At 48.5% G+C, this 15,707-nt stretch overlaps 1 protein-coding gene across 1 annotated transcript in view; it reads left to right on the top strand.

The window, feature by feature from the left end:
• xgb (x globin) overlaps window positions 1-15,707 on the top strand; it is a 56,164-nt gene that overhangs the window by 27,898 nt on the left and 12,559 nt on the right. The window contains exons 2-3 of the mRNA XM_078241094.1: window positions 835-959; window positions 13,217-13,337. Of these exons, the coding sequence (XP_078097220.1) occupies window positions 835-959; window positions 13,217-13,337 (246 nt within the window). The remainder of the gene's footprint in view (window positions 1-834; window positions 960-13,216; window positions 13,338-15,707) is intronic.

The raw sequence follows: 15,707 nt of genomic DNA, 5'->3' as shown, positions 1-15,707 counted from the left end.
ACCTCAAGTCACTGTCTGTGTGGGATCTCCACGTTCTCCCCATGTCTGCGTGGGTTTCCTCTGGGTGCTCCGGTTTCCTCTCTCAGTCTTAAGTTACCCTGCACATCTTTGGACACGAAGGGGCAATTTGGCATGGCCAATCCACCTAACCTACACATCTTTAGACACTAAGGGGCAATTTAGCATGGCCAATCCCCCTAATCTACATATCTTTAGACACTAAGGGACAATTTAGCGTGGCCAATCCACCTAACCTACACATCTTTGGATACTAAGGGGCAATTTAGCATGACTAATCCACCTAACCTACAAATCTTTGGACACAAAGGGGCAATTTGGCATGGCCAATCCACCTAACCTACACATCTTTGGACACAAAGGGTCAATTTGGCATGGCCAATCCACCTAACCTACACATCTTTGGACACAAAGGGTCAATTTGGCATGGCCAATCCACCTAACCTACACATCTTTGGATACTAAGGGGCAATTTAGCATGACCAATCCACCTAACCTACAAATCTTTGGACACAAAGGGGCAATTTGGCATGGCCAATCCACCTAACCTACACATCTTTGGACACAAAGGGTCAATTTGGCATGGCCAATCCACCCTAACCTACACATCTTTAGACACTGAGGGGTAATTTAGCATGGCCAATCCACCTAAACTACACATCTTTAGACACTAAGGGACAATTTAGCATGGCCAATCCATCTAACCTATACATCTTTAGACACTACGGGACAATTTAGCATGGCCAATCCATCTAACCTACCTGGCTATCACGAGCAATGCCAAGGGGAAGGTTTTGGGCGTGTTAACTCTGGAAGGTGTTGCTCTCTTCCAGGCTGTTCGAAACCCACCCTGAATGCAAGGATGTCTTCTTTCTCTTCCGTGACATCGATGATCTTCAGCAGCTGAAGTTGAGCAAGGAGCTTCAATCGCACGGACTCCGGTGAGTGACTTTAATATCAGTGAGGCGACGGGGGAGAGCCTTAATCTACTGACTGCTTCCCAGGAGCAGGAACCTCATTGGGTGGGCAGGAGCGGTGGGGAAGAGCGGGAAAAACACATCTACTGAATGTCTTCTTTTGTATCAGTTCAAACGTTACAGAAGATATTTGCAATAAGGTTCATTGTGCTTGCTGTATCGTCCAGCAAGCTCAGAATCAGGGACCTCTCCTGATCTGTTCCAGGATGTGACATCAATTATCTAACTGCAAAAGGGGGCAGGGGGGACGGCACATTGGCACAGTGGTTAGCACTGCTGCCTCACAGCGCCAGGGACACCAGGTTCGATTCCCGGCTTGGGTCACTGTCTGTGTGGAGTCTGCACGTTCTCCCCGTGTCTGCGTGAGTTTCCTCCGGGTGCTCTGGTTTCCTCCCACAGTCTAAAGATGTGCAGGTTAGATGGATCGACCATGTGAAATTGTCCCTTAGTGTCCAAAGATGTGAAGGTTGGGTGGATTGGCCATGCTAAATTGTCCCTTAGTGTCCAAAGATGTGCAGGTTAGGTGGATTGGCCATGCTAAATTGCCCCTTAGTGTCCAAAGATGTGAAGGTTGGGTGGATTGGCCATGCTAAATTGTCCCTTAGGTGTCCAAAGATGTGAAGGTTGGGTGGATTGGCCGTGCTAAATTGTCCCTTAGGTGTCCAAAGATGTGAAGGTTGAGTGGATTGGCCGTGCTAAATTGCCCCTTTGGGCCCGATTTTACCATTTTCATTCTAAGTGCTGAATCTGGGCGTAATTCAGATCCGACTTGGAAATCTGCTCTCAGACGCCCCCCCCACACACTCAGCCTGAAAAAAAAATCGTGGGTCTGAATTGCGCTGTGGGCGGGGCTTATTGTGCCCGAAACGCTGCAGATCGGAGCTCTGAACGGCGCAAACGCAGTAGAAAAACAATTAGAAAATCGCGCCGATGTCACATCACTCCCGGGCCGCAAAAGGTGGATAAAGCGGCCCGAGAGCGATGGTCCCCACAGACATCACCCTCACCCCCACCCCCACCACATAACTATCCCCCTTATCCAGCCCCCCCTCCCACCCCCACCTCGCTACCCAGACCGATCGTGACCCTCTGCCCTCTTCTCCCCCCACCGATCGCCCACAGAGTGGCAGCAGCCCTCCATGCCCTGGCCCCCCCACCAGAGATCCGTCTGGCCTCCCCCCCCCCCCCCCCCACCCCCCGCCCCACCAGAGAACGATTGGCTCTCCCTCCTCCCTCTCCCTCCCCCCGACCAGGGATACATCTGACCCGCCCCCCCACCACGACCCCCGCCCCACCAGAGAACGATTGGCTCACCCTCCTCCCACCCCCCCCCCCCTTCCCCACCACCAGAGAACGACCGGGTCTCCCCCCTCACCAGAGAATGATCTGACCCGCCTCCCTCCCCCCCCCTCACCACCGATCTGAGTCAGAGAGCCGCTGGAAGCTCTGAAGTTACCTCTTCAGCAGCTGGAGCGCCCGAAACAGACCTTCGCCGAGTAGCTCAGTTTCGTGCCGAATCTGGACCCGCGAACGCGATGGTAAAGGGGGAAAATGCTGGTAAAGTTGGGTGGGCAGTTCATTAATTCGATTTAAGTGCATGCAAATTCATTTAAAACGCTGTTGCACCCGTTGCGGGCGCAGTTCGGATCCCGACCATTTTCAGGCCTTGGTAAAGTGTGCATCCACGCGGAAGCGGGCGCGTGCACGCTAATCGCCTCATGCCCGACTTTACCAAGTTTTCCCGCCCGAAAACGGGCATGACGCAATGGTAAAACCATGCCCTCCGTGTCCAAAGATGTGCAGGTTAGGTGGATTGGCTATGCTAAATTGTCCCTTAGTGTCCAAAGATGTGCAGGTTAGGTGGATTGGCCATGCTAAATTGTCCCTTAGTGTCCAAAGATGTGCGGGTTAGGTGTATTGGCCATGCTAAATTGCCCCTTAGTGTCCAAAGATGTGCGGGTTAGGTGTATTGGCCATGCTAAATTGCTCCTTAGTGTCCAAAGATGTGCAGGTTAGATGGATTGGCCATGCTAAATTGTCCCTTAGTGTCCAAAGATGTGCAGGTTAGATGGATTGGCCATGCTCAATTGTCCCTTAGTGTCCAAAGATGTGTAGGTTAGGTGGATTGGCCATGCTAAATTGTCCCTTAGTGTCCAAAGATGTGTAGGTTAGGTGGATTGGCCATGCTAAATTGTCCCTTAGTGTCCAAAGATGTGCGGGTTAGGTGGATTGGCCATGCTAAATTAACCCTAGTGTCAGGGGATTAGCAGGGTAAATATGTGGGGTAATGGGAATAGGACCTGGGTAGGATTATGATTGGTGCAGGCTGAATGGCCTCCTTCCGTACTGTTGGGATTCTATGATTCAAATTTCTAGAGCACCTTCCTGACCTCCAGGTGTCCACGAGCTCTAATAAAATACTTCTTGAAGTGTAGTTACTGTCGTCGTGTCGGGAAATAGGCAGCGACCTAGCGCACAGTGAGATCCCAGACACGTGTAGTGCTTTGTTCTGTCAATGATCCGGGAGAATGTTAAGTAAGGGACGGGTTAGAATTATAGGCTGGAATTTTACCGCCCTGCCCGCCACGGGAATCGGAGCGAGTGAGGGGCGGACTGTTGACCTCGGGCGGGACTTTACGGCCATTCGCAATCCCATTCCGGGGTGAAGTCCAACATACCCGGGTCAAATCCCCCCTTGTACAGTGTGACACAAACAACCTTACGTGAGACTTGTTCTGAACTAATGCTTGGAAAGCAATATACAAAGATATCGTTAGAATAATAGAATCCCTACAGTGCCGAAGAAGGCCATTCGGCCCATTGATCCTGCACCGACCACAATCCCACCCTGTCCCCGTAACCCCACATATTTACCCTGCTAATCCCCCCCCCCCGAAACTAGGGTCAATTTAGCATGGCCAATCATCCGAACTCACACATCTTTGGACTGTGGGAGGAAACCGGAGCACCCGGAGGAAACCCACGCAGACACGAGGAGAATGTGCAAACTCCACACAGACAGTGGCCCAAGCCGGGAATCGAACCTGGGCCCCTGGAGCTGTGAAGCAGCAGTGCTGACCCACTGTGCCACCGTGCAGCCCGTAACTCCTCACTTTCTATACAACATGGCAGTGTGATAATGACCGGATAGATTGTTTTGTGTGATGTTACCCAGTGTGAAACATCCTGACAGCGCCATTCAAAACAGGGGAGTTCTCCACGGTGCCCTGGGACCAGCATTAATCCCCAAACCAACAGCACCAAGTCCAGATTGCCTGCTTGTTGTCTGTGGGAGCTTGCTGTGCACAAATTGGTTGGTGCTTTGCCTATAGCCGTGGTTCCCAAACCCAGTCTACCACGGTGCTGTGCCGTGGTGACCCCCCCCGCGCCCCCACCAAGTGTGCCACAAAAAAAGATTCAAAATGATTCAAGATTCACATAATTAAACTAAAACTAAACTTCGAGGAGGAACTACTTCTCGCAGAGGGGGGTGAATTTGTGGAACTCGCTGCCCCATAGCACAGTGGAGTCTGAATCGTTGAATAGGCCATAAAACCATAAGACATAGGAGCAGAATTAGGCCACTCGGCCCATCGAGTCTGCTCCACCATTCAATCATGGCTGATATTTTTCTCATCCCCATTCTCCTGCCTTTTCCCCATATCCCCTAATCCCCTTATTAATCAAGAACCTATCTATCTCTGTCTTGAAGACACTCAATGACCCGGCCTCCACCGCCTTCTGCGGCAAAGAGTTCCACAGATTCACCGCTCTCTGGCTGAAGAAATTCCTCCTCATCTCTGTTTTAAAGGATCGTCCCTTTAGCCTGAGGTTGTGCCCTCTGGTTCTAGTCTTTCCTACTAGTGGAAACATCCTCTCCACGTCCACTCTATCCAGGCCTCGCAGTATCCTGTAAGTTTCAATTAGATCCCCCTTCATCCTTCTAAACTCCAACGAGCACACACCCAGAGTCCTCAACCGTTCCTCATTTGAAATCACGAGCTTTCGGAGCGCTGCTCCTTTATCAGGTGAGTGACTCACCTGATGAAGGGGCAGCGCCCCGAAAGCTCGTGATTCCAAATAAACCTGTTGGACTTTAACCTGGTGTTGTGAGGCTTCTTACTGTGCTTACCCCAGTCCCAACGCCGGCATCTCCACATCATGATTTGAGACCAGGGGAGATCAGCCATGATCTGATTGGATGGCGGGGCAGGCTCGAAGGGCTGAATGGCCTCCTCCTGCTCCTAATTCCTGTGTTCCACAGCTGTGTGGTTGGCACTTCCAAAACCTGATGAATCTTGGGTCTCCTGCGCATGTGCATGGCTGGGAAGGAGCCACACATGCGCAGTTTAGATGTTTTGCGTTGGTTAGATCCATGTTCATGATCAACAGGACTTGGAGCTGAAGCCAAAAGTCCCACAAAGGGTGGAGGTAAGAAATAGCAAAGAAATAATTCACTAGTGGAACCAGTTTCTCGGCCTCCTAGAACATAGAACATTACAGCGCAGTACAGGCCCTTCGGCCCTCGATTTTGCGCCAACCAGTGAAACCAATCTAAAGCCCCTCTAATCTACACTATTCCAATATCATCCATATGTTTATCCAATAACCATTTGAATGCTCTTAATGTTGACGAGTCCACTACTGCTGCAGGCAGGGCATTCCACGCACTTACTACCTTCTGAGTAAAGAACCTACCTCTAACATCTGTCCTATATATCTCACCCCTCAATTTAAAGCTATGTCCCCTCGTGCTAGCCATCACCATCCGAGGAAAAAGGCTCTCACTATCCACCCTTTCTAATCCTCTGATCATCTTGTATGCCTCTATTAAGTCACCTCTTAACCTTCTTCTCTCTAATGAAAACAACCTCAAGCCCCTCAGCCTTTCCTCATACGATTTTCCCACCATACCAGGCAACATCCTGATAAATCTCCTCTGCACCCTTTCCAACACTTCCACATCCTTCCTATAATGCGGCGACCAGAACTGTACGCAATCCTCCAAGTGCGGCTGCACCAGAGTTTTGTACAGTTGCAGCATGACCTCCTGGCTCCGAAACTCAATCCCTCTACCAATAAAAGCTAACACACCGTACGCCTTCTTAACAACCCTATCAACCTGGGTGCCAACTTTCAGGGATCTATGCACATGGACACCCGGATCCCTCTGTTCATCCACACTACCAAGTATCTTACCATTAAACTTACCATCTTACCATCCTGTTAATAGTTACATTGGAAAGCAAGGCAAATTATTTCCTAAATGGAAAGCAGAATGCGTCGGGGCAGAGGGATCTGGGTGTCTGTGTTCATGGATCACAGAAAGTCGATATGCTGGTGCAGCACTGTTGTAGGTAAAAAATACCTCTGAGACTAGCCGTAGGTCAAAATGCAGTGTTTATTTTCACAATTGTGGGAGAAGTCAGCGGACCCCCAGCCTTTCTCCTCGAACACAAATAAGAACAGAGTTTTATACATCCCGGTTTTCCCGCCCCTTATTCCATTTGCAATTCTCCAGCATGTCTGTCACTGTTCGTCATTCATTGTGGGATCCTTGCTGCATCAGCGGTTTCTTCCTTTGCGTAGTTTGTGCAATCGCGACAATCTCCAACGCCGCGATTGTTCCTGTTCTATCCCTCTACACCACGCACAGCCTTGAAACAACATCACAGGTTTTGCACAAACAAGTTAACTAAAACACAAGAGCCTTTTATAGAAATTTATATCAGTTTAAAATAGTATAGATGCATAGCATATAATGAATATATATTTATCTATTGTTATACGAAGACAGAAGGCACACATGTCAACTTCACCGTGTTAAACAAAGGTACATGAAAAGGGAGACTCTTTAGCTTATTCAAGCTGGGTTAGCCGCATTCCTGAATATGATAAGCTGGAGACAGCAGGGAGAGCTGTTCCTCTTATCTGGTCTGGATGCACAGAAACAATGAATTCTAACAAAAACAATGAATTCTACAGTACTTCTCACAAATCTCTTAAGTATTACAGAGGTGAGTCTCAATGCTTAAGTGTTACAAGGTTCATTAACCCATTCCCGTCTTCAAGCACGCAATAAAAAATGCAAATAGGATGTTGGCATTTATTGCAAAGGAACTGGAGTATAGAAGCGGAGAAGCGGGGCGGCAGGGTGGCACAGTGGTTAGCACTGCTGCCTCACAGCGCCAGGGACCTGGGTTCGATTCCGGCCTTGGGTCACTGACTGTCTGTGTGGAGTTTGCACGTTCTCCCCATGTCTGCGTGGGATTCCTCCGGGGCGCTCTGGTTTCCTCCCACAGTCCAAAGATATGCGGGTTAGGTGGATTGGCCATGATAAGTTGTCCTTTAGTGTCAGGGGGATTAGTGAGATAAATGTATGGGGGTAGGGCCTGGGTGGAAATGTGGTCGGTGCAGACTTGATGGGCCGAATGGCCTCCTTCTGCACTGTAGGGATTCTATGAAGTGTGGTTGCAATTGTATAGGGTGTTGGTGAGACCACATCTGGAGTATTGTGTCCAGTTTGGGTCTCCTTATTTGAGGAAGGGTGTGGGGGCATTGGAGGCAGTTCAGAGGAGGTTCCCCAGATTGAATCCGGGGATGAAAGGGTTGACGTATGAGGAGAGATTAAACAGTTTGGGTTTGTACTCACTGGAGTTTAGGAGGATGAGAAGGGATTTGATCAAGATATATAAAATTTTAAAAAGGGATTGATAAAGTAAATGTAGACCCAATGTTTCCTCTTGTGGGGCAATCTGGAACAAGAGGTCACAGGTATAGGTCGAGAGGCGGTAGATTTAAAACTGAGATGAGGAGGAACTACCTCTCGCAGAGGAGTAGTGGATTTGTGGAACTCACTGCCCCATCGCGCGGTGGAGTCTGAATCATTGAATGGTTTCAAGAAGGAGATGGATATATTTCTAATTTTAAAAAAGGGATAAGGGGATATGGGGAACAGGTGGGGAGGTGGATTTGAGACCAGGGGGAGATCAGCCATGATCTGATTGAATGGCGGAGCAGGCTCGAAGGGCTGAATGTGCCGACTTCTGCCGTTAATTCCTATGTTCATGTGTACCATAGCTCTGTGCGTGGTTAACCGTTAATCGACACTCAGTCTGGGAGCGGATGTTGTTGTTCATTCTTGCCCATGCTGTGTCTTCTTGTCAGTACCCTGAACTGACCAGCCGAAAACCATCGAGCATCGGGAAGGATCCCACACTTCCTCGAGACAAGGCTGGACAATCTGCGTGACACTGACGGTGCCCACTACCTGTGAGCAAAGTCCAATCTCACTCTCCCTCCACCTGAATAATATCAGAATATCAAACACCGAAAAGACACATTTTCAAAGAGGAACAACAAAAGTAAAAAAAGTTTATTTATTAGTGTCACAAGTAAGGCTGACATTAACACCGCAATGAAGTTACTGTGAAAATCCCCTAGCCGCCACACTCCTGTTCGGGTACACTGAGGGAGAAGTTAGCACGGCCAATGCACCCTAACCAGCACATCTTTCGAACTGTGGGAGGAAACTGGAGCACCCGGAGGAAACCCACACAGACACCAGTGGCACAGTGGTTAGTGCTGCTGCCTCACAAAACCAGGGACCCGGGTTCGATTCCCGGCTCGGGTCACTGTCTGTGCGGAGTCTGCACGCTCTCCCTGTGTCAGCGTGGGTTTCCTCCGGGTGCTCCGGTTTCCTCCCACGGTCCGAAAGACGTGCTGGTTAGGGTACATTGACCCGAACAGGCGCCGGAGTGTGGCGACTAGGGGAATTTCACAGTAACTTCATTGCAGCGTTAATTTAAGCCTTATTTATAACCAATAAAAAAGCTTTACTTTACACGGGGAGAACGTGCAAACTCAGCACAGACAGTGACCCAAGCCGGGAATCGAACCCGGGTCCCTGGTGCTGTGAGGCAGCAGCGCTAACCACTGTGCTACCCCAATAGAAATAGCAGAGGATGGTTTCGATCCATCGACCTCTGGGTTATGGGTCCAGCACGCTTCCGCTGCACCAGGAGTCCCCCTAATTATTCATCCGACTAGCAACTTCTGGTTGAAGTTGTACAAGACATTGGTAAGGCCACACTTGGAATACTGTGTACAGTTCTGGTCACCCTATTGTAGAAAGGATATTATTAAACTAGAAAGAGTGCAGAAGAGATTTACTAGGATGCTACCAGGACTTGAGGGTTTGAGCTATAAGGAGGGGTTGGATAGACTGGGACTTTTTTCTCTGGAGCGTAGAAGGCTGAGGGGTGATCTTATAGAGGTCTATAAAATAATGAGGGGCACAGATCAGCTAGATAGTCAATATCTTTTCCCAAAGGTAGGGGAGTCTAAAACTAGAGGGCATAGGTTTAAGGTGAGAGGGGAGAGGCTCAAAAGGGTCCAGAGGGGCAATTTTTTCACACAGAGGGTGGTGAGTGAATGGAATGAGCTGCCAGAGGCGGGTACAATTTTGTCTTTTAAACAGTTACATGGGTAAGAGGGATATGGGCCAAATGCGGGCAATTGGGATGAGCTTAGGGGTTAAAAAAAAGGGCGGCATGGACAAGTTGGGTCGAAGGGCCTGTTTCAGAGAGACAGGAAATGGCAGAGTTGCCAAACAAATTCTTCACAAGTCAAGACAGGGGAAAAATTCCACATTTATCAATTTTACTCGGCAAAGATCTCAGCAGTAAGAGCGCGTCCTGTACCCAAGAAATAAAACTTGCTGTTTGTCATTTTCATAAATGACCTGGACGAGGAAGTGGAGGGATGGGTTGGTAAGTTTGCCGACGACACGAAGGTTGGTGGGGTTGTGGATAGTCTGGAGGGATGTCAGAAGCTGCAGCGTGACATAGATAGGATGCAAGACTGGGCGGAGAAGTGGCAGATGGACTTCAACACGGATAAATGTGTAGTGGTCCGTTTTGGCAGGTCAAATGGGATGAAGGAGTATAATATCAAGGGTAAGACTCTTAGTACTGTAGAGGATCAGAAGGACCTTGGGGTCTGGGTCCACAGGACTCTTAAATCGACCTCGCAGGTAGAGGAGGTGGTTAAGAAGGCGTATGGTGTGCTGGCCTTCATCAATCGACGGATTGAGTTTAGGAGTCGGGAGATAATGATGCAGCTTTATAAGACCCTCGTCAGACCCCACTTGGAGTACTGTGCTCTGTTCTGGTCGCCTCATTACAGGAGGGATGTGGAAATGATTGAAAGGGTGCAGAGAAGATTTACAAGGATGTTGCCTGGATTGGTTGGCATGCCTTATGAGGATAGGCTGAGGGAGCTCGGTCTTTTCTCCTTGGAGAGACGAAGGATGAGAGGTGACCTGATAGAGGTGTACAAGATGTTGAGAGGTATAGATCGGGTGGATTCTCGGAGGCTTTTTCCCAGGGCTGAAATGGCTGCTACGAGAGGACACAGGTTTAAGGTGCTGGGGAATAGGTACAGAGGAGATGTCAGGGGTAAGTTTTTCACTCAGAGGGTGGTGGGTGAGTGGAATCGGCTGCCGTCAGTGGTGGCGGAGGCAAACTCGATAGGGTCTTTTAAGAGACTTCTGGATGAGTACATGGGACTTAATAGGATTGAGGGTTATAGGTAAGCCTATATATAAGCCGAGGTAGGTAGGGACATGACTGGCGCAACTTGTGGGCCGAAGGGCCTGTTTGTGCTGTATTTTTTCTATGTTCTAAAACATGTTATCCTGATGTGAATCGTCACAATTATGGAAACCAGGAACCCTGCACATGTAACTGTCAACTTTCCCCATTAATCTAGGACCTAATTGTGGGCTCAGGATGTGTTCCTAAGTAATGAGTTGTTTTTGGAGCTGTAGACTGTTTTCAGGTGAATGTAACCTTTTGTTTGTGTCATCTTAACATTCAATGAAGAAGTGAGATCATGGTGGACATATAAGGCAGTATTTTCCAGTCCCGCCCGCCCCCAAGACTGGAAAATCCTACCCGAGGTCAATGGTCCGTGTCCCGCCCGCTACGATTCCCGGGGTGAGCGGGATGGAAAAATCCCACCCACGATGTAGTTTCTTCACAGACCAGCGACCACCTAGTATGTTAATGTAGAACCTACTTAAAGAGAATGATATCAAGGCTACCTCACCCCGTGTTCCCGTACTCCCGGACAGGAGAGAAACCCCTGCCCCAGGATTCACGTGCTCCTCTGCGATTGGCCAAGTGACCCTCCAAGTACATGTCTCTGAAAGGGGCCGCTACCACATATGGGAACACCACCACTTGGGGCTTCCCCTCCAAGTCACTCACCACCCTGACTTTGAAATATATCAGCCGTTCCTTCACTGTTCTTGGATCAAAATCCTGGAACTCCCTCCCTAACTGTGCCATAGAATCATAGAATCCCTACAGAAGGAGGCCATTCGGCCCATCGAGCCTGCACCAACACCAATCTCATCCACCCCCTATCCCCATAGCCCCATGTATTTACCCCGCTAATTTCCCCGACACTAAAGGCAGGATTTTCCAGCCACGCTCATCTCAAGACTGGAAAATCCTGCCAGAGGTCAACAGGTCTTTCCATGGTCCGCCCCCAACCACTACGATTCCAGTCGCGGACGGGGAAATTCCACCCAAACGAGCAATTTAGCATGGACATAACCTGCACATCTTTGGCGTGTGGGAGGAAACCGGAGCACCCGGAGGAAAAAATATAAGAACATAAGAACTAGGAGCAGGAATAGACCATCTGGCCCCTCGAGCCTGCTCCGCCATTCAATAAGATCATGGCTGATCTTTTCATGGACTCAGCTCCACTGACCCGCCCGCTCACCATAACCCTTAATTCCTTTACTATTCAAAAATCTACCTACCCTTGCCTTAAAAACATTCAATGAGGTAGCCTCAACTGCTTCACTGGGCAGGGAATTCCACAGATTCACAACCCTTTGTGTGAAGAAGTTCCTCCTCAACTCAGTCCTAAATCTGCTCCCCCTTATTTTGAGGCCATGCCCCCTAGTTCTGGTTTCACCCGCCAGTGGAAACAACCTCCCTGCTTCTATCTTATCTATTCCCTTCATCATCTTACATGCCTCTGTAAGATCTCCCCTCATTCTTCTGAATTCCAATGAGTATAGCCCCAGTCTACTCAGTCTCTCCTCATAAGCCAACCCTCTCAACTCCGAAATCAACCTAGTGAATCTCCTCTGCACCCCCTCCAGTGCCAGTATATCCTTTCTCAAGTAAGGAGACCAAAACTGTACACAGTACTCCAGGTGTGGCCTCACCAGCACCTTATACAGCTGCAACATTTAATATCGGGACTCAAATTTGTGAATTAAATTCTAAAGCTGGTCTCACTAATGGTGACCAAACTTGTCCATTTTGGTAGGAATAACAGCAAAATGGACTATTATTTAAATGGTAAAAAATTGCAGCATGCTGCTGTGCAGAGGGACCTGGGTGTCCTTGTGCATGGATCGCAAAATATTGGTTTGCCCGGTGCAGAAGTACTCCAGGTGTGGCTTCACCAGCACCTTATACAGCCTCAATATAATCACCCACACAGACACGGAGAGAACCTACAAACCCCACTGTGGATGCACCCTCATCACATGAGACTGCGTCGGTTCAGGAATGATGTGGAGATGCCGGCGTTGGACTGGGGTGCTCACAGTAAGAAGTCTCACAACACCAGGTTAAAGTCCAACAGATTTATTTGGTAGCAAATACCATAAGCTTTCGGAGCACTGCTCCTTCGTCAGATGGAGTGGAAATGTGCTCTCAAACAGTGCACGGACACAGAAATCAAGTTACAGAATACTGATTAGAATGCAAATCTCTACAGCCAGCCAGGTCTTAAAGGTACAGACAATGTGGGTGGAGGGAGCATTAAACACAGGTTAAAGAGATGTGTATTGTCTCCAGACAGAACAGCTGGTGAGGTTCTGCTAGACCAGGGGCAAGTTGTGGGGCAACCACATCACTTGAAAGCATGAATAAAAGTACCCACTTAACCGACGTTACCACTCTTGAGCACGAGAACATTGAGGAATTATATAGTTTTAAACAATATAGTCATGGGTCAGGTGAGTTAATATCAATCTCGTCGCCGGGTAGTTTATTTTCCATTCTCCTTGCGAATTCTATTCCCCAATTCCAATAAGCCAATTAGCTGGTGTTCTAAAATAGCAACACATGCACAGAGTTGGAAACCCCACTAATGACCGGAACTTTCTGCTTGTAACGTATCTCTTTCAGCGTAATGTCCTTCATTGAGAAGAGCGTGGCGAGACTTGCTCAGGAAGACAAATTGGAACAGCTGGCGTTTGAACTTGGTCGAAGCCATTGTAGATACAACGCTCCACCAAAATATTACGAGGTAAGATCCCTTCGAGAACCAGCTACTCGACCAGAACATTGGGTGACATTCCAATTCCTCTTGACTACCCGCTGCCCGGACTTGCCAATGTGACCCTTCCCATTGGTGTTGAAGGTGCGCTCCAGGCTGCCTGGTGGTCCGGCTTTAGGGAACAGGCCAGGACCGGGGACAAACAGGCTCTGCTGAAGCGACATTCTCTTTAAGATGCCGTGTCTGCTCCACTCCCCAAACTGCGACAAAATCAGGCCCACGCAGCAAGTAGAAATATTGACGCCTTCCATTATTAAGGTGGCATCAACGCTGATTGTTTGAATATCATTCTCTTGGCACCAATCGGGGTTTTGTTCTTCTCAGCAGATTCCTCTCCCAGTTTCCTAGCCGTGTGAAAGTTTCACTGGCAGCTTGGAGGGTGTGCCGAACAGGATAATTATCCATGTGTCTGGAATCCTCCTTCCTCACACCAAGCTGCCAGTCCCTGCCTCTCCCTTCTCTGATATTCCCAACGCTAAATTCCGCATGTTTCTCTCCTGGTTTTCCTCAGAATTGCTCAGGTGACTCATCGTAGATTCCCTACAGAGCAGAAGGGGGATATTCGGCCCATCGAGCCTGCAATCCCATCCAGGCCCCATCCCCGTAACCCCACATATTTACCCTGCCAATCCCCTTGACACTAAGAGGCAGTTTATCATGGCTGACCCACCCAACCTACACATCTTTGGACACTAAGGGACAATTTAGCATGGCCATTCCATCTAACCTGCACATCTTTGGATACTAAGGGGCAATTTAGCACGGCCAATCCCCCTAACCTGCACTTCTTTGGACACTAAGGGGCAATTTAGCATGGCCAATCCCCCTAACCTGCACTTCTTTGGATACTAAGGGGCAATTTAGCATGGCCATTCCACCCAACCTGCACATCTTGGGACACTAAGGGACAATTTAGCATGGCCAATCCACCCAACCTTTGAAGTGTAGGAGGAGACCGGAGCACCCAGAGGAAACCCCCGCAGTCACGGGGAGAATGTGCAAACTCCGTACAGACAGTGACCCGAGGCCGCAATTGAACCCAGGTCCCTGGCACTGTGAGGCAGTAATGCTAACCACTGTGATTAATCTTGAAACCCCAGGACAATCCTGGGAATGTTGACAAATCCCTCACCGTACGGACTCACTCCCCTACCTCCGGACAAACCAGCCTGTTCTCGAAGGCGTGTCACAGCTGACCCCGAGACGAACTTTGCACTTCATATTCGCCCCATCATGAAGACCACCTATTTCCACCGTCGTAGCACAGGCCTACTTCACCCCGAACTCAGCTCAGCTGCTGCTGAAACCCTCTTCCGATGCCTCTGTTACCTCCAGGCTTGAGTTAGGGACCAGACCAGAAACTTCGAGGTGTTTTATGACATTAGCCTAGACCCTATCTTTTACATTGGATTTTGGAATTAGGGTGAGCATAAGATGTTTCACTCCAGGTATGATTCAAGTGACCCACTAGGGAGCTTTTATCAAACCAATCTTTATTTCAGAACATAGTTAGAATATAACAAAATGAATCAACATAACTTTTAGCAATTAAAATACTTAAACCTGACAAGGTGTCATTCTTAACAGCTAGCTAACTCTATAGTTCCAATGTAAGCAATATCCGCATAGACACAAGTCCATTCTACAGAACCAACTCGCAAAAAAAGTTATGCTAGATTTCCAACCTTTTAACACCTCCAGACAAATATAACAAAAAGTGTTGGCATAACGTTTACCCATTAAAAGACAAAAAATAATTCTTAACAGCTAGCTATCTCTGTTGTTCCAATTCAGCCATATGCTAAAATAAACACAAGTCCCTTCTTTAGAACCAGTTAGCACAGAAAACTAAAGATGCTTGCATCGTTACTCACTTTTAACACCTCTGGAGGGTGAACCAGCCTGCCTTCGAATTCTCATGCAACAATTTCCAGAGAAGGCTCCACCCCCCGACAGCAGAATCTCAGAGAAAGACATATATTTCCTCGCGGATTCCAGTCTCCAGACCTCAGACAGAGCAAGAGATACAGAGAAAGTGACCTCTCTCTGAAGATCCCAAAAAAGCAGACTGCCTTGAGTTCTCTGTGAAAGTCTAGCTGTACCCCAGTCATATGACCTTACCTGTCAATCAACCCAATCAAGCCCCACTCTGAAATATCCCAGGGGAAAACACAAAAATAACACAACCCTGCATTAGTTCAGATTAAAGCAAACATTGCAGCAATTAAGATCAATTATGCTGCTGCAGTAATGATACAGTGCTGCTTGATCCAGACAAAACAGCTCCGAGTGCGCCAAACAGATCCTGCACAAGAAACATGACAAATATATTTCTTAAAG

The sequence above is a fragment of the Mustelus asterias genome, chromosome 24, assembly GCF_964213995.1.
Source record: "Mustelus asterias chromosome 24, sMusAst1.hap1.1, whole genome shotgun sequence".
Classification (NCBI taxonomy): Eukaryota; Metazoa; Chordata; class Chondrichthyes; order Carcharhiniformes; family Triakidae; genus Mustelus; species Mustelus asterias.
The sequence above is the reverse complement of the archived record's forward strand: the minus strand, read 5'-3'. Positions and strand labels throughout refer to the sequence as shown.